Source organism: Eptatretus burgeri, chromosome 2 (genome assembly GCF_056783735.1).
Source record: "Eptatretus burgeri isolate ZD-2024b chromosome 2, Ebu_testis_v1, whole genome shotgun sequence".
NCBI classification, from domain to species: domain Eukaryota; kingdom Metazoa; phylum Chordata; class Myxini; order Myxiniformes; family Myxinidae; genus Eptatretus; species Eptatretus burgeri.
The window spans coordinates 108,650,942-108,668,996 of record NC_140962.1 but is presented as its reverse complement, the minus strand read 5'-3'; the positions used below and the strand labels follow the sequence as shown (position 1 = coordinate 108,668,996).

Below are 18,055 nucleotides of genomic sequence, written 5' to 3'. Positions count from 1 at the left end.
GAAACAGTTCAACACAAAGCACATTTATTCGCGATGAACGGAAAGCACACATATTCAATTCCACCAAAAGCACATAGAAAAGGAAAAGAAAAACACAATGCAATTCCACCAAAAGCACATAGAAAAGAAAAAGAAACACAATGCAATTTTACACAAAAAGCAAATGCGACAATGCAGATCTAATACCGATTACGCGAGCACACGGCAACACTTATACAATTTTACTTCACAGACGGCGCCGACAACACATACCCAAAACCAAGAGAAAAGAACACCCTCAAGGATGAGGCGGGCCTGAGGCCGAGACCGGGTCGGGCCTACCCGTCTGGTGATGAGACGCGGAGCGGCGATGGTGCCTCAACTCCGCGGGCCTCGCGGACAGTGTCTGGTAGGGGGTGGGAAAGGGGCCCCCTTGGTCGCACTATCTCAGCGCGGGGGGAAACAGGAGGGGGTTGCTGATGCTCGGCGTATAGAGGATTTCTACTCTGCCTCGAGTCCCGCGACGAGCGTGTCCACCTCGGCCAGGTCGCGCCGTCGGCCTCCCTGGTGTGCCGCTCCCGGCACGACGCGAGCACCCCCTCGTCTGCCCTCGCCGCCTCACCACAGCTCCGTCCCCTTGGCTCCGACTCCAACGCACACGACGACGACCAACTCCTTCTTGCTTCTTCTTCCCAACTCCACCGACTGCGAAGTCTTAACTCTTCATATTCTTGACGAACGCGGTCGCTTATATAAGCCCCGTGGCTTCGCTCTCTCATCTTTGACCCCCTGCCTTCGACCTTTCACCTCGCTCCCCATTGGCCCGAGAAAAAGTGGGCGTGAATGCTTTTTGATCCATAAATTTGCATATAGCGATCGCCCTCCAACGCCCTGGAGGCGGGGCCAAATCGCCCCTCGCTCACCGATTGGACGGAACAAAAGTGGGCGTGTGTCGTTTTTGATCCGTTTTTGAAGTGGAAAATCCGTGGTTTTGTACACGCTGTTCGGCGCGCGCCCTGCACGAGTCCAACACCGGTACCCACAAGCGGCGCAAGAACGGTGGCGATGCGACGGTTGCGAGGTGTGACGTGAAGCGGCGCCGCGGTGGGTGGTTGATGTTGTGGTTGGTGGTGGTAACAATGGCGGTTGGTCCAAAATAAAGATAGTAAAAGAAAAACGGCTATCCTGAAGAGTCGCAGCACGCATGAATAACATTTATTCCCTCTCGACAACGGGTTTGGGCCTAGCTACACATATACTTACCGAGATATCTCACCTAAGGGACCTGAATGGTGGTTTGCGAATTTGGTAACCACAACAGTACAATATGTCTACAATTTAAAATAAAGATTCACATTCACTCATCGACCTCCAATTCCAGCGAAAACGACAACCTGTTTATCTCAACATTAAACCAAAAATCATTTCATCAGAATCATGAAACAGTGCATGGATATTTTTTAATATTTCGTGAAAGTAGTTGCTAAGATATCTATCTTCCTCGATTTATTATCCCCCGCCAACCAACTAAGTTGGCGGAGGATATAGAAATGGGTTCTGTCCGTCCGTCCGTCTGGTGGTCCGGCCGTCCGTCCATCCGTCCATCTGGTGGTCCGTCCGTCACATTTCGTTTCCGGAGCTTAACTACAAATCCCCTCAAGATATATTTACGAAATTTGGTACACATATCAAGCAAGTGGTGAACTGGTGCCTTTTGATATTTTCTAATTGATAGGTCACATGGTTTGGCAGCCATGTTGGATTCAAGATAAAATATTAAATAATGTTTTCTCTGGAATCACATAACCTAACGAAGCGAAAATTTGTAACTATCATCTTCCATCATGTCTGCATACATAGTGAAAATTATGACATCACAAGGCACATGGTTTGGCAGCCATCTTGGATAGAAAAACGCACCTCATCCGATTAACATGAAACTTCACACACGTATTCCACTGGAGGATTGGAGTCATTCAATGTCATCGTTTGTTATTCGAACAAGTGGTGTCCCTTTTTGTAGGCTTGGACGCGTTGAGGCATCTGGTCCAGCTTCGGATCCATCAACGTACCGTCTTCACGACAAGGCAACACCAGCTTGATGAACAACTTTTATGTCAATCTTTTGAACACAAAACTTTACATGTTTGTTGTTGTGCTTTATTTACGTATAAACACTTGGGCCACACATTTTGTTTTTTTCATTTTAATTCAACAATAAACAAACATTTTGTCCTTTTGCTCGAGTGCAACCATGTTATTGTCCTCTTGTTTCCCTGACCTACTTCACGTTAGTTGACCCATTGCTCCCTGTTGTGCAGCTCTTCCATGAGCCCCGATCCCAGTATTAAAATATGATTTGTACTAATATAGTGATTTCCTGCCATGGTATTTTGCCTCCGAGACTTTGCATATATTTACTACTTGTGGGGGGAGGGCTACCTTGCGCTGCCCAGCTGGGTGATCAAGCTTTTCCCAGTAGTGGTTTCAGGATGTGTTGGACATTGAAAAGCTGTGGTGCTATTGGCCTGATGGTGATTAGCTTTTTCCTGTGTGCTGGTAGCAGCAATACCTGACCCCACATTCCAATCTACACTTTATAGTGGCCTTTGGTGGCCTCAAAACGAATGCCAAGGCCATCGTGCGGTAGCTCAAAACCTTGCCCCGATCATGAAGTACCTTGACCCAAAATTTGGGGCCTCTCGGTGCAACTCTTCGGCTGTGAAAAAATAACGTCTAAACACACAAACATTTGAAAATATACACATAGATATAATACACTGTCAGTATTTCCTCTGAATATGTAAAGATTTCATTCACATTGGATATCATGCACCATTCAAGGAAATCATGGAACATCCAAATAAGGCCAAATAAGATTTCAATTTGAAGACCAGAAACGAATAATGAAGCTGTTCTTACAATCAATGAATCTTGCATTGTCAGAGAAAAGGCAAGGTTTGAAAACTGAGAACAAAAAAGGAATTCCCACGAGGTGTTATCAAGTGAGGTTGTTGTTGCAGCAACTCCTTGGGCATGGTAACCATCAGAGCGACCAGACCAATAGTAGGTGTAACCACCCACCATGATCTCGCCGCAATCCGGTCTCTGAACCTCAGAAAGTGCTGCAATACCGATGTACAAACGCTTGAACTCAGATGATAACAGAGACAGGTGATCATCCTCTCTAAGAGAAAGGACATTCTGGGCACCCACCCGAAGGGACCGCCTCAAGTTAACTCAAGGAGACCGCCGTCTGGTGGAGGACACCTCAACAGCACCCCTTCACACACTACCGCAATCTTTCCGGGAAGGTTATTCCATGGTTTTCCTCCTTTCATCAAAGAGTGGGGGTCCCGAAGGCTTTGCTCCAATCCTGTCATCTGGTGAGCTGCCCTGTGGAGGGAAGTTGCACATGAGGGACTCCCACAGAGTGGATTTTCAATTTTCTTTGCGTTTTTCTCGTGTTTTTGTGGAGTGAAAAGGTTTATGGCGGCCGGAGTGCAAATCCTGCCACCAATCTAATTTTTTTTTTTTAACCCTACTGCAGGAGGACGTCCACAGACACAGTTGGGCACTATGGATAGCCATTGGCTCACAAGGAGATCTTCTGCCTTTTGAAGTGAGGCAGGGTGGTGCTAGGAAGGGGGAAGGTAGGGAGAGCAACGCTTCATCAAACATTGATACACACTGTGGGAGGGATGAGTGTGAGGAAGGGGTGTGAGGAAGGGGTGTGAGGAAGGGGTGTGAGGAAGGGGTGTGAGAGAGAGAGAGAGAGGAGAGAGGAGAGAGGAGAGAGAAGAGAGAGAGAGGAGAGAGGAGAGAGGAGAGAGAGAGAGAGAGGAGAGACAGAGACAGAGAGAGAGGCGAGAGAGAGGCGAGAGAGAGGCGAGAGAGAGGCGAGAGAGAGGCGAGAGAGAGAGAGAGAGAGAGAGAGAGAGAGAGAGAGAGAGAGAGAGAGAGAGAGAGAGAGAGAGAGAGAGAGAGAGAGAGAGAGAGAGAGAGAGAGAGAGAGAGAGAGAGAGAGAGAGAGAGAGAGAGAGAGAGAGAGAGAGATAGAGATAGAGATAGAGATAGAGATAGAGATAGAGATAGAGATAGATAGATTCGTCAGATTCGTCAGATGTGACGCCCAGTCTAACATCCATCCAAGAGATGGCACATACATTGGTGAATCACTCTGCCGATGAAACACCGGGATGACAGTTCAAAAGTGGGTTGGGATTCGAACCCAGGCTACACAGAGCGAGCATGCATACCTCTCGACTTTTCTGCCGTGATGTGGCGATTCATGAACTTCATAACAACTAAAAGCAATTTTTACTCATTGTAATCATATAATTTATTTTATCTTCCTACCTCCTGTATTGAACCGCGGTATCGCCATTGAAGTGTGAATAACGTATGCCAAGTGGCTTCATCAAACACTCCACAAAATGGTTGAAGAAACTTTTGAAAACGAAACATTTAATTTTTATTTGTATTTACCAATGCCAAAGTGACGGGTCATATAATGGAAGATCGTACAAAAAGGGTAAATGTCGTGTAAAATATAATTTCACATTTTCAATGAGCCAACCACCGCCTGTTGTACTGCAGAACAACACGTGGCTGACGCACGCAAGTGGCCCCTGAATTTTGTTCGAGTCGATCAACATGCATAATACAATACGAATATTGTCGAGCTCTCGCAAAGTAGCTTAAGCACTCCAATGAAACGGTTGATAAATAACGGCTCGCTCGGCACGCGATTAGCAATCACTGAACCGTCATATTAAAGATACACCTCCCGAAGACGCCTGAAATATCAAATAATTATGTCCGAATTGAACATATGAACACTTTATTTAGGAGTTGTAAATGCTGCTAAGTTCATTTCTGGATCTTAAATTTTGTAATTCGGCTTAGTTTAAGAGAACCTCAAGGTTATGGCATGTGCAGAAATGAAATAAAGACACGAACGCTGGCGTCTCCGGGCGTTTGTGAGCATTACAATGTCCCCAGCAATTCATAGCTATGATGAACAGGCAATCGATAATATGAGTGACGAAAGTGAAAAAAGGTTTTTATATCGTTAAGAAATTGTTGCGGCCTGTTTGAAGTCAAGGCATTGTTGAGCAGGCCAAAAAACATGGTGGCTTCACACCCCAGCAAGGTTACCCAGGATACATCTTAAGACCCCAGAGTGTGATGTGGCCAAGAATGGCACCTGATAAAGGATATAATTAAATAAGGACTCGAGGAGATTGGGACCATACTCTGTGCAGAGCGTTGGTGCTGCCTACGCAGTCTCCTTGGCTATTGGGCATAATCTTGGACGGGTCGCCACTCCGACACCATATACCAGCATGCTGGCACTCATTTTGCCGACCTCGGAAGGATGGCAGGTCGACTTAACCCCACCTGGTATTAATTCAACAGCTGAGTGGGATTTGAAATCAGGATCCTAGGATCCAAAGCCCACCACCCTAACCATTAAGCCAACACCAGGCAAAGCCAAATTAAATAAGGCTGTTAATTATCTTTAAAAGGGGGTGTTTTCATTAACCCAAACACCCAATTTTCAGTTATTCACTTCCTTGGAGTTCCCCGAGTATGCATGCAAAGTTTCAGGCTGCTCGGTTTCATGGTTTTGGAGGTATGGAGGCGACACACACATATACATTTATTAGTATAGATACAGCACAGTATATTCTGCTTTGAGTGCCACATTTTATTCTTGCAGAGATGCTGTTAAAGGAATACATGTGAAGACTCAAAATAACATTGATCTAAACAAGAATAAAACAAAAGAAGCATTTGATGACTTTTTTTGAGGCAACTTCAAAAATTTAAGCAAGGTTATTTGATGAGTGTCATAAAGGATAGTAGAGAGATGGACTACTAAACAGACAGATGCTCAATCATGGCATTCAGCCACGACTGGCGAGACATATTGGCTAAATATTTGCTTTTTTCTCGTAAAAAAACATCATCGGCCAGAGTCATCAACCCCATGACGGCAAGTCGGCGATTCGGACGGACCTGAGTCCACATGGGGTTCCAAACTCGAGGCATGTCCTGAACCCTTGGCTGTAGAGGTTTCTTGAGTGATGCGTTGGATTGCAGAAACTTCACATTCCGAGGAGCTCGGATATCCAAATCCTGCCCAGATTTTTGCAGAATTTCTGAAACAGCAGAATCGGGCATCATTTTTCCACTCTCCTTCTGCCAACCTTCAGGCCTTCTGTGGAGCCTGAGTTGATCTGTGTGATCCTTATGTAAGTTTGAGCTGCAACAGGAAGTATGCAAGTGTCATGTAAGAACAACAATGATGTGAAAAATAGTTAGGTTGCATTAATCCTGGCTGGGTCAAGGGTAGCTGGATAATGACAAAGCTAGTCGGCCGCCATTTTGCCTCTCAAAAGAACACCAAATTAAACATTGTGACAGATTGGCGTACCATGACCGAGCTGCCAGTTCTCGTCTTTTGAGGGGGAGACTATCGATTTTAAATGTTATACATATATGTACTGCTTTTCCAGTTTTAAAACTCTTTTTACTTGCTTCACTTAGAATAATGTATCGTCCTTATGATAATTCACGTACCAGTGTTTATGTGTGTGTGGAGGTTTGTGTGTTTGTTTGTCGCGCTACTCCTCCTACAGTTCTGGGCCAATTACATCCAGACTTGCTACAGAGGATCAGCATAACCCCAATTAATGCATAGGGGTGTTATTATTTTTGCCAGTGGTCTTGGGGAAGGAGGGTGGAGGGGCGGATGCAAATTCTCTCTGTAAATGGGTATCATGTAGCGCCGCCTCCAGGTGGGGGAGGGTACTACAAGTCTCCACCATTTACAGTATGCACAGTATTCCTGTCCCCACGCTTTCCAGTGCAGTGAGGTGTTTTGAATAACTAGTACATAGCCGTACGTGCAAAAAAAAAAAAAAACTTTCAAACCGCGTGCCAGAAACAACAACCACACAGGCCGTTCATTCGTTATCGCGTGGCCGTACGTGCAAGCCAACATATATATATATATATATATATATATATATATATATATATATATATATATATATATATATATGTATAAAACTTTCAAACAACCACTCAGGCTGTTCCTTCGCTCTCATAAACGACGACTGGATTGGGGCATTGTGTTTATCTATAAATGCGCAAAAGAAATCGAGAAATTATTAGAATACATTGTCATCACTATCCGGAAGTGGTGCGTGCCCGTACGGAATGTTCACATGCATTCCACGAATTATCGCTTGCATTGAAGTAACTGCGGTGATACTTACACAAACAGAGTTAATTAAAATCCAAATTAAAATCAAGTTTACCTCCCTGTCTTTGCTTGCCATGACATTCGCTGCCATTGACCATTGCCACTCCTATGCCACGGTAACTAAGGCGCCCTTTCCCCATCGTAACCGGCACGACCCGTGACGTCATCGTTGGCCGGCCGCGCACGGCCTACGCAGCCACGTGTCCTTTCATTGGTTGGTAAATAAATGGCTATAACTTGGGAAGCACTTGTGCGATTAATACCAAACCTTGAAAAGGCACATCCTCAGGTCCCCAGCAATATACCTGGCAAGTTTCAATTATATCGGACCAGTTGTTGTCGAGAAACAGTGGTCACAGACACACACACACACACACACACACACACACACACACACACACACACACACACACACACACACACTGCTGGAATTATAGATAGATAAGCAGCAGGTATGTTTTTCTTCATGCACGTAACCTGTGCTATTTATTTTTTGTCTATACAGAGCTGGTAGTTGCCAATACACCGCCCAAATAAAGGTATGCTTTCGAACGACGTGTTGCATGCTGAGAACAATATCACCCGTAGGGTGGGTACTCTGTTCTGTTCTTGCATATGGCAGCTATGATTTCTTGAAAATGCAGCTGTGCCACTGATGCGGTGCCCCTATACCAGTACCACTGGTACTCATTTCGCCGACCTCAGAAGGATGACATGCTGAATCACCCCCACCTGGTGTTCATTCAGCAGCCAACGGAGGTAAACTCAGGACCCTAAGATCCTAAGCCAGCCACCCTAACCACGAAGCTAACACCAGGCTTGGCGGGTCCTCTGCTAGTAATAAATAACAAGGCCAGCCAGCAGCCATGTCTCTCAAAATAATGATTTCAAAGAATATTTCTTATATATATATATATATATATATATATATATATATATATATATATATATATATATATATATATATATATATATATATATATATATATATATATATATATATATATATATATTTCGCAGAAACAACAAACAACAGTTTCATTCATAGATTACTGATAGTCTGTCTTTAGAAGTGTTTACATTGCAATGCTATGTTTGCTGCTTTCGTCTTTACTTAATTTGAGTATTTAAATTGAGTACATGTCAAATTGGAGTATTTCAATCAAATTTTGCCCAGTGTCTATGGCTGGGCATATGCTTTCTCACTATAGATTGGCTGGTGGTCTTTGGAGCTTCTACTGTTTCTTCTGATTTTGCTCTCCTTTACCCCCCCCCCAACCATCTACCGTCCTCAGCTCCACCAGAGCAAACGGATTCATCCAGCAAAACCCCCTTTGTCAACCTTTTTAAAGTCCAAGCTCCTTGCTTGAGTGCATTCTTTTGACCCTGCCTATAGCAACCCGACGAATGGCCTTTGCGTGTCTCTCCAACCACGATTTGTTGCTCCACTGGTTGTCTCATGGTTGCAGTTTCTCACCATCTCATGTCACCTTCGATTTCCTTCCATATTCCGACCCAGTTTCTACATTACCCCATCTTTTCTTGCATGTTATGCTTGCATATGCATCAACTGTCCACTTGTTCCCTTCTGTGTCAGACGCACATGCTTCCCCTCTTAGTTTAACTCCTCGATGACCTGCACCTTTTGTGAAAACAAAATGAAATAAAAGAACTTTCAATGAGTGCCTTTGTTACATCTGAATTTTGCTCTCCCTGTTGCAAGAGCTCACAAATTTACATTAATTCCAGGTGAACTTCCATTAATTCCAGTTCCCCGAACTCCCCGAAGAAAATATGGCAAAAAAATCTTGAGCTCCATTATCATCTGTAGGCACTGACCTGACCTCTACCTCTCACCCACCTCTCCCCACACTTACATTATCAAGTGAGCATTCAAACGTAAGCATCCTCTGCAATTACTCTGTCAAAGCTTAAAAACAACCCAAAATGCTCGACATTGTGCTATTTAAATTGTGCGGGGGTTGGAATTGGGCACTTCAGCTCAGGAATTATGGCAAACATATTATAAACACAATTTTGTTTGCGTTGTGGTGCTTCATCCTCTTGTTTACCCTTTTGCCCACTTTCAGTCTGTTTTCCCTTTGTGTCACTTTCTATTCGTTGACCCCATGCTCCGTTTTCTATTTGATGACTGGTTGCTGCACATTCTCTCTGATGACCATTTTCCCCATTTTCTATCCATTGAACCTTTGCTACACTTTCTCTCTGATGAACATTTGCCCCACTTTGTATCTGATGACCCTTTGCCCCACTTTCTCTCTGTTGACCCCATGCTCCATTTTCTATCTGCTGACTGGTTGCCCCATTTTTTTTCTCTGATGACCATTTACCCCACTTTTTATCTGATGACCCTTTGCTCCACTTTCTTTCTGATGACCCTTTGCTCCACTTTCTTTCTGATGACCCTTTGCTCCGCTTTCTTTCTGATGACCATTTACCCCACTTTCTATCTGATGACCCTTTGCCCCGCTTTCTCTCTGTTGACCCCATGTTATATTTTCTATCTGATGACTCTTTGCCCCGCTTTCTATCGGATGACCATTTACCCCACTTTCTATCTGATGACCCTTTGCCCTGCTTTCTTTCTGATGACTCTTTGCTCCGCTTTCTATCTGATGACCCTTTGCCCCGCTTTCTCTCTGTTGACCCCATGTGATATTTTCTATCTGATGACCCTTTGCCCCACTTTCTATCTGATGACCATTTACCCCACTTTCTATCTGATGACCCTTTGCCCTGCTTTCTTTCTGATGACCCTTTGCTCCGCTTTCTATCTGATGACCCTTTGCTCCACTTTCTATCTGATGACCCTTTGCTCCGCTTTCTCTCTGTTGACCCCATGTTATATTTTCTATCTGATGACCATTTACCCCACTTTCTATCTGATGACCCTTTGCCCTGCTTTCTTTCTGATGACTCTTTGCTCCACTTTCTATCTGATGACCCTTTGCTCCGCTTTCTCTCTGTTGACCCCATGTTATATTTTCTATCTGATGACCATTTACCCCACTTTCTATCTGATGACCCTTTGCTCCACTTTCTTTCTGATGACCCTTTGCTCCGCTTTCTTTCTGATGACCCTTTGCCCCGCTTTCTCTCTGTTGACCCCATGTTATATTTTCTATCTGATGACCCTTTGCCCCACTTTCTATCTGATGGCCATTTACCCCACTTTCTTTCTGATGACCCTTTGCTCCACTTTCTATCTGATGACCATTTACCCCACTTTCTTTCTGATGACCCTTTGCTCCGCTTTCTCTCTGTTGACCCCATGTAATATTTTATATCTAATGACGCTTCGCTCCCACTTTCTATCTGTTGACTCCATGCTCCATTTTCTGTTGACCCTTTGCCCAACGTTCTATCTGATGACTCTTTGCCCCACTTTATATCTGATGACTGTTTGCCCTACTTTCTGATGACCCTTTGCCCCACTTTCTATCTGAAGACCCTTTGCCTCACTTTCTCTCCGTAGATTCTGGCCCCTGTTGTTCTGCTCTACCATGAGCCTCGACACCTTCATATACATGTATCTCAGTTCATGGCGGAGATTAAAAAAAAAATTTCAACCTTCACATCGATCCAAAAAGGAATCGTGCATTTGGGAAAACATTTAAAGAAATTTAATCGTCTTTGTAAACATTTTGAACTGAATGCTTCGCGTAAAGAAAATCGCTGACGTGAATTTCTGCCTCCAAGCTCCAGTGTGACTAACATGCTGATGGACAGGTGCACCTGTATACACAATTAGAGCTAAAGCTAGAACACGGACAACACCAAATAATCCCCCAAATCCCAACCCAGTACCATTCAAGCTTCCACAATCACAGTTTCCCAATACTGTCTATTAAACATCATTCTTGATGATGAGATAAACTGTACATAACATTAGTGTGTAAAACCAGTCCACACTGTGATCACCTTCGGTTTGACTCAGGATGGCAATATCACTGCATTAATCAAAAGGAAAGTTGAATTAGAGAAGTAGTTGGTAGCAATGAAGATAGAGAGGTACTCGGATAATGGCAGGATTGTGCAGACTTGATGGACCTCCTGGTGTCCTCCTGTATTGAAATTCCTCATAAATCCTTGTAATCACCTGGAATGGACAACTTAGCCAAAAATGTTTTTTTTATCAATAAACAAAGTAAAATATTTTAAAATATTCCAAAAGAAAACTTGACGACCTTTTACTGGATGACATAGTTGCCAATATTGAGAAGAAAAACTGGGGGTTTGAAATGATCCGTGATGCCCTGGAACGAAGCGATCAGGGACATGATTTTTCACACAGCATCGAGGGAAACCTCCTGAAGGCCGACACAACCCTTGGCACCACATGTAAATCTATCTAAAACTTTGATGAAACTTATTATTTTGTAAAAGCGGAGATTTTCACGAGAACAGCGAGAGGCCCTTCATGGATGCAAAAAGCGGTAAATTAGCGCCGAAAGCGGTTGAATTGGCAACGATGTGATGATGATCTTCAAGATGGAAGTACAACTCCTGGTGGCTTCTACAATCTTTATTTTTTATTTGTTTTTTTTTACAGAAGATAAGGTTCGTCATGGAGCTGGCACATGTGCACGCATGCACACACACAAAACCCACGACTGTCAGACGAGACAAACATCTACTGAGTCAGTTCCCGGGGCACTCTGGGTGCCAGCCACACCACAACAATGGCACCGCCTTTCTCACCGCACTCAGTGGGGCATTTCCAATGGAGAAATTTCCTCCTCCCCATGGATGAGAACTTATGGGGATTGTCCATCCTCTTATCCTTTTCAGTCCTGAATGTCAAGCAAGGAAGCAGCACATACGATTTTAAAGTCTTCGGTGTGACTCAGCCGGGGTTTGAACCGCCGCACTCCCAGACTCGGAGTGGACGCTCCAACCATTACACCACTGAGTCTGGTTATTACACCATTGTTCGTATTTTAAGAAAATGTTTTCTTGCTAAGAAAACTTATTTTTGGCAGTGCATGTTTTGTCATGGAGCAGTGATTTTCATGCTTTTATCTCAGGGTAGTGTTCTTACCTTCCCTGGTGGTGCATCAAGTCTGGCAACACAAAAGAAGATCCGTCGAGGAAAGACAGTGATGCAACCAAATAGAGCTTGCAGAAAGTGCAAAATGCCATCTGTAAGTAAGGGCTGTCAGAACAACTGTGACAACACAATAATAATACTACAGGGAAGGAGGAGAAGGAGAAACACACAGATCAACATCTCCGGAGGAATGGCACACTTTGTGATTCAACTCCCGACCTGAGCGGCACTGATGCAACAATTCAAATACATGTGTGCTACCTCTCCACCACCCTGTCCAACATTGCGATAATCATTCACTGAATATCCTGTGCATTTATATCATCCATAGATTGATCTTTTTAGGGATTGATGCAGTTTGCAGTTATTGCAAACATATATTGCTCCACAAGCAATCATAATGCAGTGGTCAAAATAAAAACAAAAGTCAATTTTCAGCTCAAACTATAATTCCCAAATTGTAATCTCAAAGCAAGCCAAATATATATATATATATATATATATATATACATATATATATATATATATATATATATATATATATATATATATATATATATATATATATATATACATATACATATAGCAAAACCCAGCCACATTTCTCACCTGTGAATGGAATGAATAACCAATGAGCTCTCACCTAATCAATTAAACCCAGGTGGCTAGGATTATAGAAATAAAACGACTCCTCCCATGCACTTCCAGCCGAAGAAGCTGCATAAAGCAACCAGGAAAGGCTACCAAGGTAAGCCCTTTGCTGTATCAATCCATTCCCAGAGTTCTTCCACAGCTGTCGACATTCACAAATAGTACACACATGAGAATCCTAATGCTACACACCCCCTCAGCTGCCGCACCAGTTTAATCGCTTATTAGCGAATCATCAGTAACAACGCAGACAGCAGGGCATACCAATGAGATTCCCAAGCATGTACCATGTGCAAATGTCAAAAGCAGTCAATATATTGTTGCGGTTTTCGCGCCCGCCGGCGTGCTGACGGCCACATAACTCGAATCGCGGCACGTCGCCCACCGGACGGACAATCCAGTCGTGACCCTCTCGGACTAACGCCGGGAACCAGTCACGGGTGGACCTTTCGGTCTCACCGCGATCGAGCCAATCAGCCCCCGCGTGGGATAGGGTTGCTCGCCAAATTCGACCTACCTAAGTACCCACGCGGAGGGTAGACCGGGCGATCGCACCTCGCCATAGGTCGACTTCGGACACGGGCCACTTAAGCGACCCGTTCCGTACTATCAGAATAACCGAGCGGTGTTATCGTCGACCTCGACGGTTCGATTAATTATCGGGCGTACTCAGCCCACTACCAACCCTTTACGTGAAGCAAGATGAGGGTTCAATGGGGGAAAAGACGAAGCGAAGCGGGAGAACAGTTCAACAATAAAGCACATTTATTCTCGGCACACGGGAAGCACACAAATACAATTCCACCAAATGCACACAAAAAAAAAGAAGACACACTTCCATTTACACAAAAAGCAAACATAAAAGTGAAAACACAGTGCAGAGCTAATACCGACTACCGAGCACACGGCAACACTTATACAATTCTACTTCACAGACGGCGCCGACAACACATACCCAAAACCAAGGAAAAGAAATCCCCCAAGAATGGGGTAGGCCTGAGGCCGAGACCGGGTCGGGCCTACCCGTCTGGTGATGAGACGCGGAGCGGCGATGGCCCCGCAACCCGCGGGCCTCGTGGACAGTGCCTGGCAGGGGGTGGGAACGGGGCCCCCTTGGTCGCACTATCTCAGCGCGGGGGGAAACAGGAGGGGGTTGCTGATGCTCGGGGTATAGAGGATCTTTATTATGTGCGACGAGCGTCTCCACCTCGGCCAGGTCGCGCTGTCGGCCTCCCTCGGGTGCAGCTTCCTGCACGACGCGAGCACCCCCTCGTCTGGTGTCGCCGCCTTTCCACAGCTCCGTCCCCTCCGTTCCGACTCCAACGCACACGACGAGCAGCTCCACCGCCCGCGAAGTCTTGACCCTCTGCTTCCGACTCTCCTCTTCTTGACTCTCCGACTGACTCTGACTGACGAACACGGTCCTTTTATCCCCCCGTAACTTCGCCTTTGACCCCCTCCCTTTGACCTTTCACCTCGCTCCCCATTGGCCCGAGAAAAAGTGGGCGTGAAGGCTTTTTGATCCACAAATTTGCATATATCGATCGTTCTGGAGGCGGGGCCAAATCGCCCCTCGCTCACCGATTGGACGGCAAAAAGTGGGCGTGTGTCGTTTTTGATCCGTTTTTGAAGCAGAAAATCCGTGATTTTGTACACGCTGTTCGACGCGCGTTCTGCATGAGTCCAACACCGGTACCCACAGCGGGGCAAGAACGGTGGCGATGCTACGGTGGCGAGGTGTGACGGGAAGGTCGTGGCGGTTGTGGTGAAGCGGTGGTTGTGGTTGGTGGTTGATGTTGTGGTTGTGATCATGGCGGTTGGTCCAAAATAAAGATAGTGAAAGAAAAACGGCTATCCTGAAGAGTCGCAGCACGTATAAATGACATGTATTCCCACTAGACAACGGGTTTGGGCCTAACTACACATGCACTTACAGAGATACCTCACCTAAGGGACCTGAATGGTGGTTTGCGAATTTGGTAACCACAACAATATAAATGATAAAGAAAGATCCACCCACATCTCTCACCTGTGAATGGAATGAATAACCAATGAGCTATCACCGAATTAATGAAACCCAGGTGTCTAGGATTATATAAATAAATAAATAAATCGACTCCTCCCTTGCTCTTCTGGCTGAAAAAACTACATAAAGCAACCAAGAAGGCCTACGCAAGGTAAACACTATGCTGTATCAAACCCTTCCCTGAGTTCCTCCACAGCTATAAGGATGTTCACAAAGAGTACACACATGAGAATCCTAATGCTACACATCCCCTCAGCAGCCGCACCAGTTCCAGCATCACTTGGCGATTCACCACCGACATCGCAGACAGAAATGCATACGAACGAGGCTCCCAAGCATATATATATATATATATATATATATATATATATATATATATATATATATATATACACACACACACACACATATTTATAACTGCTCTGTGGTGCATTGGAGGATGGAAGCAGGATTGATCCCAATCCAAATGGAAATTTTTATGGACATGACAAAATCCCACTGAGGGAACCTTTACACAGAGGTCGCAAATACAGCAAAACAAGTAGATTTTCCCTATGTTGGACAATGGATATATATTTTCCTATCTTATCATTTTCAGACTTGGGAAGGGCAATCAAACATATCTTTTTCTTAGGTGAGCATCACAAGGCTGTGGGGTAGCATCATTGACTGGGTGTGTGGCTGTGCCATTGATTCAACACTGTCTGCGAGTTATGGCAGGAATTTAGAATTTGTTCAGGGTGCTGGCGATAGCTCAACTATCCTTCGTGAAAGACACCCTGGGATCTTTAACACACACCAACTAATATAATGCCGGCAGACGGGATTCCAATTCAATGTCCATCCGAGGGACGGCACACACACACTGATTCGAAACAGGATTCAGGATTCGAAACTGGAATTGGAGCAATACTAGCTATGTGTTGAAATGGGATTGTCAAAAAGGTGAACCCAATGTTTGGCTGAGATTAAAGTCTGAATTGTGACTTCTTGTTGCATCACTACTGAGGTGCAGATACGGTATTGCAGTTCTCCGAGTCTAAATTTGCAGGGATATATCATTTATGATAAGGATGGGAACACACAATGGTATACACCACACCACTCGGAGAGGAAATGGATCCTGCCAGGTAGCAACATCCTCTGAAACAGGATGACCGAGAAACCAGCTACACACCCCAAATACCCCATATATCCCAAACAATAACGAACTACACTCTCAAATCCTATTACACCCCTACAATGACCATTTTTGGACATTGCTTGTGACAGACAACATACCTGTACAAATTCCCAATTATGAACATACATTTAATGGAGGAACACAGGTGGGCAGGCTCCTGTTATGCGAGCATTGACTCACCTGTAAACTTAGTGGTTTCCAGCGTACCTTCACAATCAGCACATCCTTCAGTTTCTCCAACGAGATGCGGTTCGGGCAAAACTCAGAGTGCTTAAATATCAACAGAATCCCATTTATGAAACATTGATCAAAGCCAAGGGAACACACAAACCAGCGAGCTCGATGTGTTTTATACAAAATGTAAGAACGTGGGCAGTCTCATGCAACTTTGATACGGTCTGTTTTCCATGGGAATAAAGAAGAACCTTTTGGAGAGAACTTTCGGTTCAATGTGTATTTCACAAAATCCCTCGTGGAATTGAAGATGAAACGGTTTTTTTATTTAATTTTTTTTTTTAATTGAATCTCCAATTGATGACATCACATGTTCATGTGATTACAATGAGGCCGCAATTACTTTAACGAACTTTGGGAAGATGCCTTTTTATGTTTGATTCACTACGAGATACAAGTATGGACCGTTATTCTGTATTATAACTATCCATACTTATTACAACAATCACAAGATACACTATACAGTGTCAAACGATGTTCACACGATGATCACAATATTCCACCAACGAAATCGGATGGAGGTTATGTTTTCACCCCTGTCTGTCTGTTTGTCTATGAGCACGATATCTCAAAAAGTTATTGACAGATTCGGACGAAACTTGGTGGACTGGTTGGGTTTGTGACAAGGACGAATTGATTCAATTTTGGTGAAGATCCGATCCGGATCCAAGAATTTTAAATGTGATTTTTCACAATTGAGTGATAGGGCTGAAACAGATATATATATAATGGTATCTCAAAAAGTTATTGACGGATTCAGACGAAATTTGGTAGACAAGATCTGTGTGTGACCATTACCAATTGATTTGATTTTGGTGAAGATCCGATCTGGAACCGAAGATGTTTTTGGTGATTCTTCACTTTTTGAGTGATATTTTTTGGCTAAAACACATATATCTCACGATATCTCAAAATTTTATGGACGGATTCGGATGAAACTCGGTGGGCAGGTTTGGTGTGTTGGATTTGTAATGCAAAGTAAAATCCGACATATTTTGAAAGATTCAAAATGAAAACTGATTCGTCACACAATTCGACATTCGTCACATGTCACACGTCACAATCGGACATTGTGATGCCGTAACATGGTGTCAGCGAAGTTGTAGAATTAACTTCTTGGTGGAAGACAAGAACTTTGCTCATAAAGAATCCATGAAACTGTATAACGGGGATGAGTTAAAGATGGCTGTGTAAATGTAAACACCGTCGGCAAACCAGTATAATGATGTAAAGGGATTATGACAGTGGAGGCACGGATTCAGGGAATGAAGAGTGTGGGGGTTGGAAAAAAAAGAAATCAGTCGGGGGGGGGGAGCATCGGTTGGTAATGGGGTGTGCTGGAGAATTGCCAATTTACAGAAATGTACTTCCATCCTATAAACATCTATTGTCCCATCTCTACTATAAGAGAGCTGTGTGTCTGTCGCCATTTTACTCAGAGATGGGCAAACGGATCTTTGTCAAACTTTCGGAGGTTCATCAGTCAGTTCCAGGGAGGGTTTTCGGCAAAACGAAGGTAAAAACAATTGAAAAATTTGAAAAAAATTTTGGATGTATTTTAAAAATTTCATACAAATTACAAACAGGGACCTGCAGAACATCCACACAATGTAAAATATGACTTGAAGTTCTCAA

At 44.1% G+C, this 18,055-nt stretch overlaps 1 protein-coding gene across 3 annotated transcripts in view; it reads left to right on the top strand.

Annotated features, from left to right (window-relative positions):
• LOC147032771 (galanin peptides-like) overlaps nucleotides 1–8,932 on the top strand; it is a 29,577-nt gene extending 20,645 nt beyond the window's left edge. For 2 of the 3 annotated variants that reach the window (XM_085870665.1, XM_085870666.1), the window contains exon 6: nucleotides 8,551–8,932. In XM_085870665.1, coding sequence (XP_085726791.1) covers nucleotides 8,551–8,625 — 75 coding nt within the window. In that variant the 3' untranslated portion in view covers nucleotides 8,626–8,932. Of the gene's footprint in view, nucleotides 1–2,002; nucleotides 2,358–8,550 lie in introns of those variants that run through there. The other variant, XM_085870667.1, reaches the window with a different exon arrangement.
• Nucleotides 8,933–18,055: the final 9,123 nt, after the last annotated feature.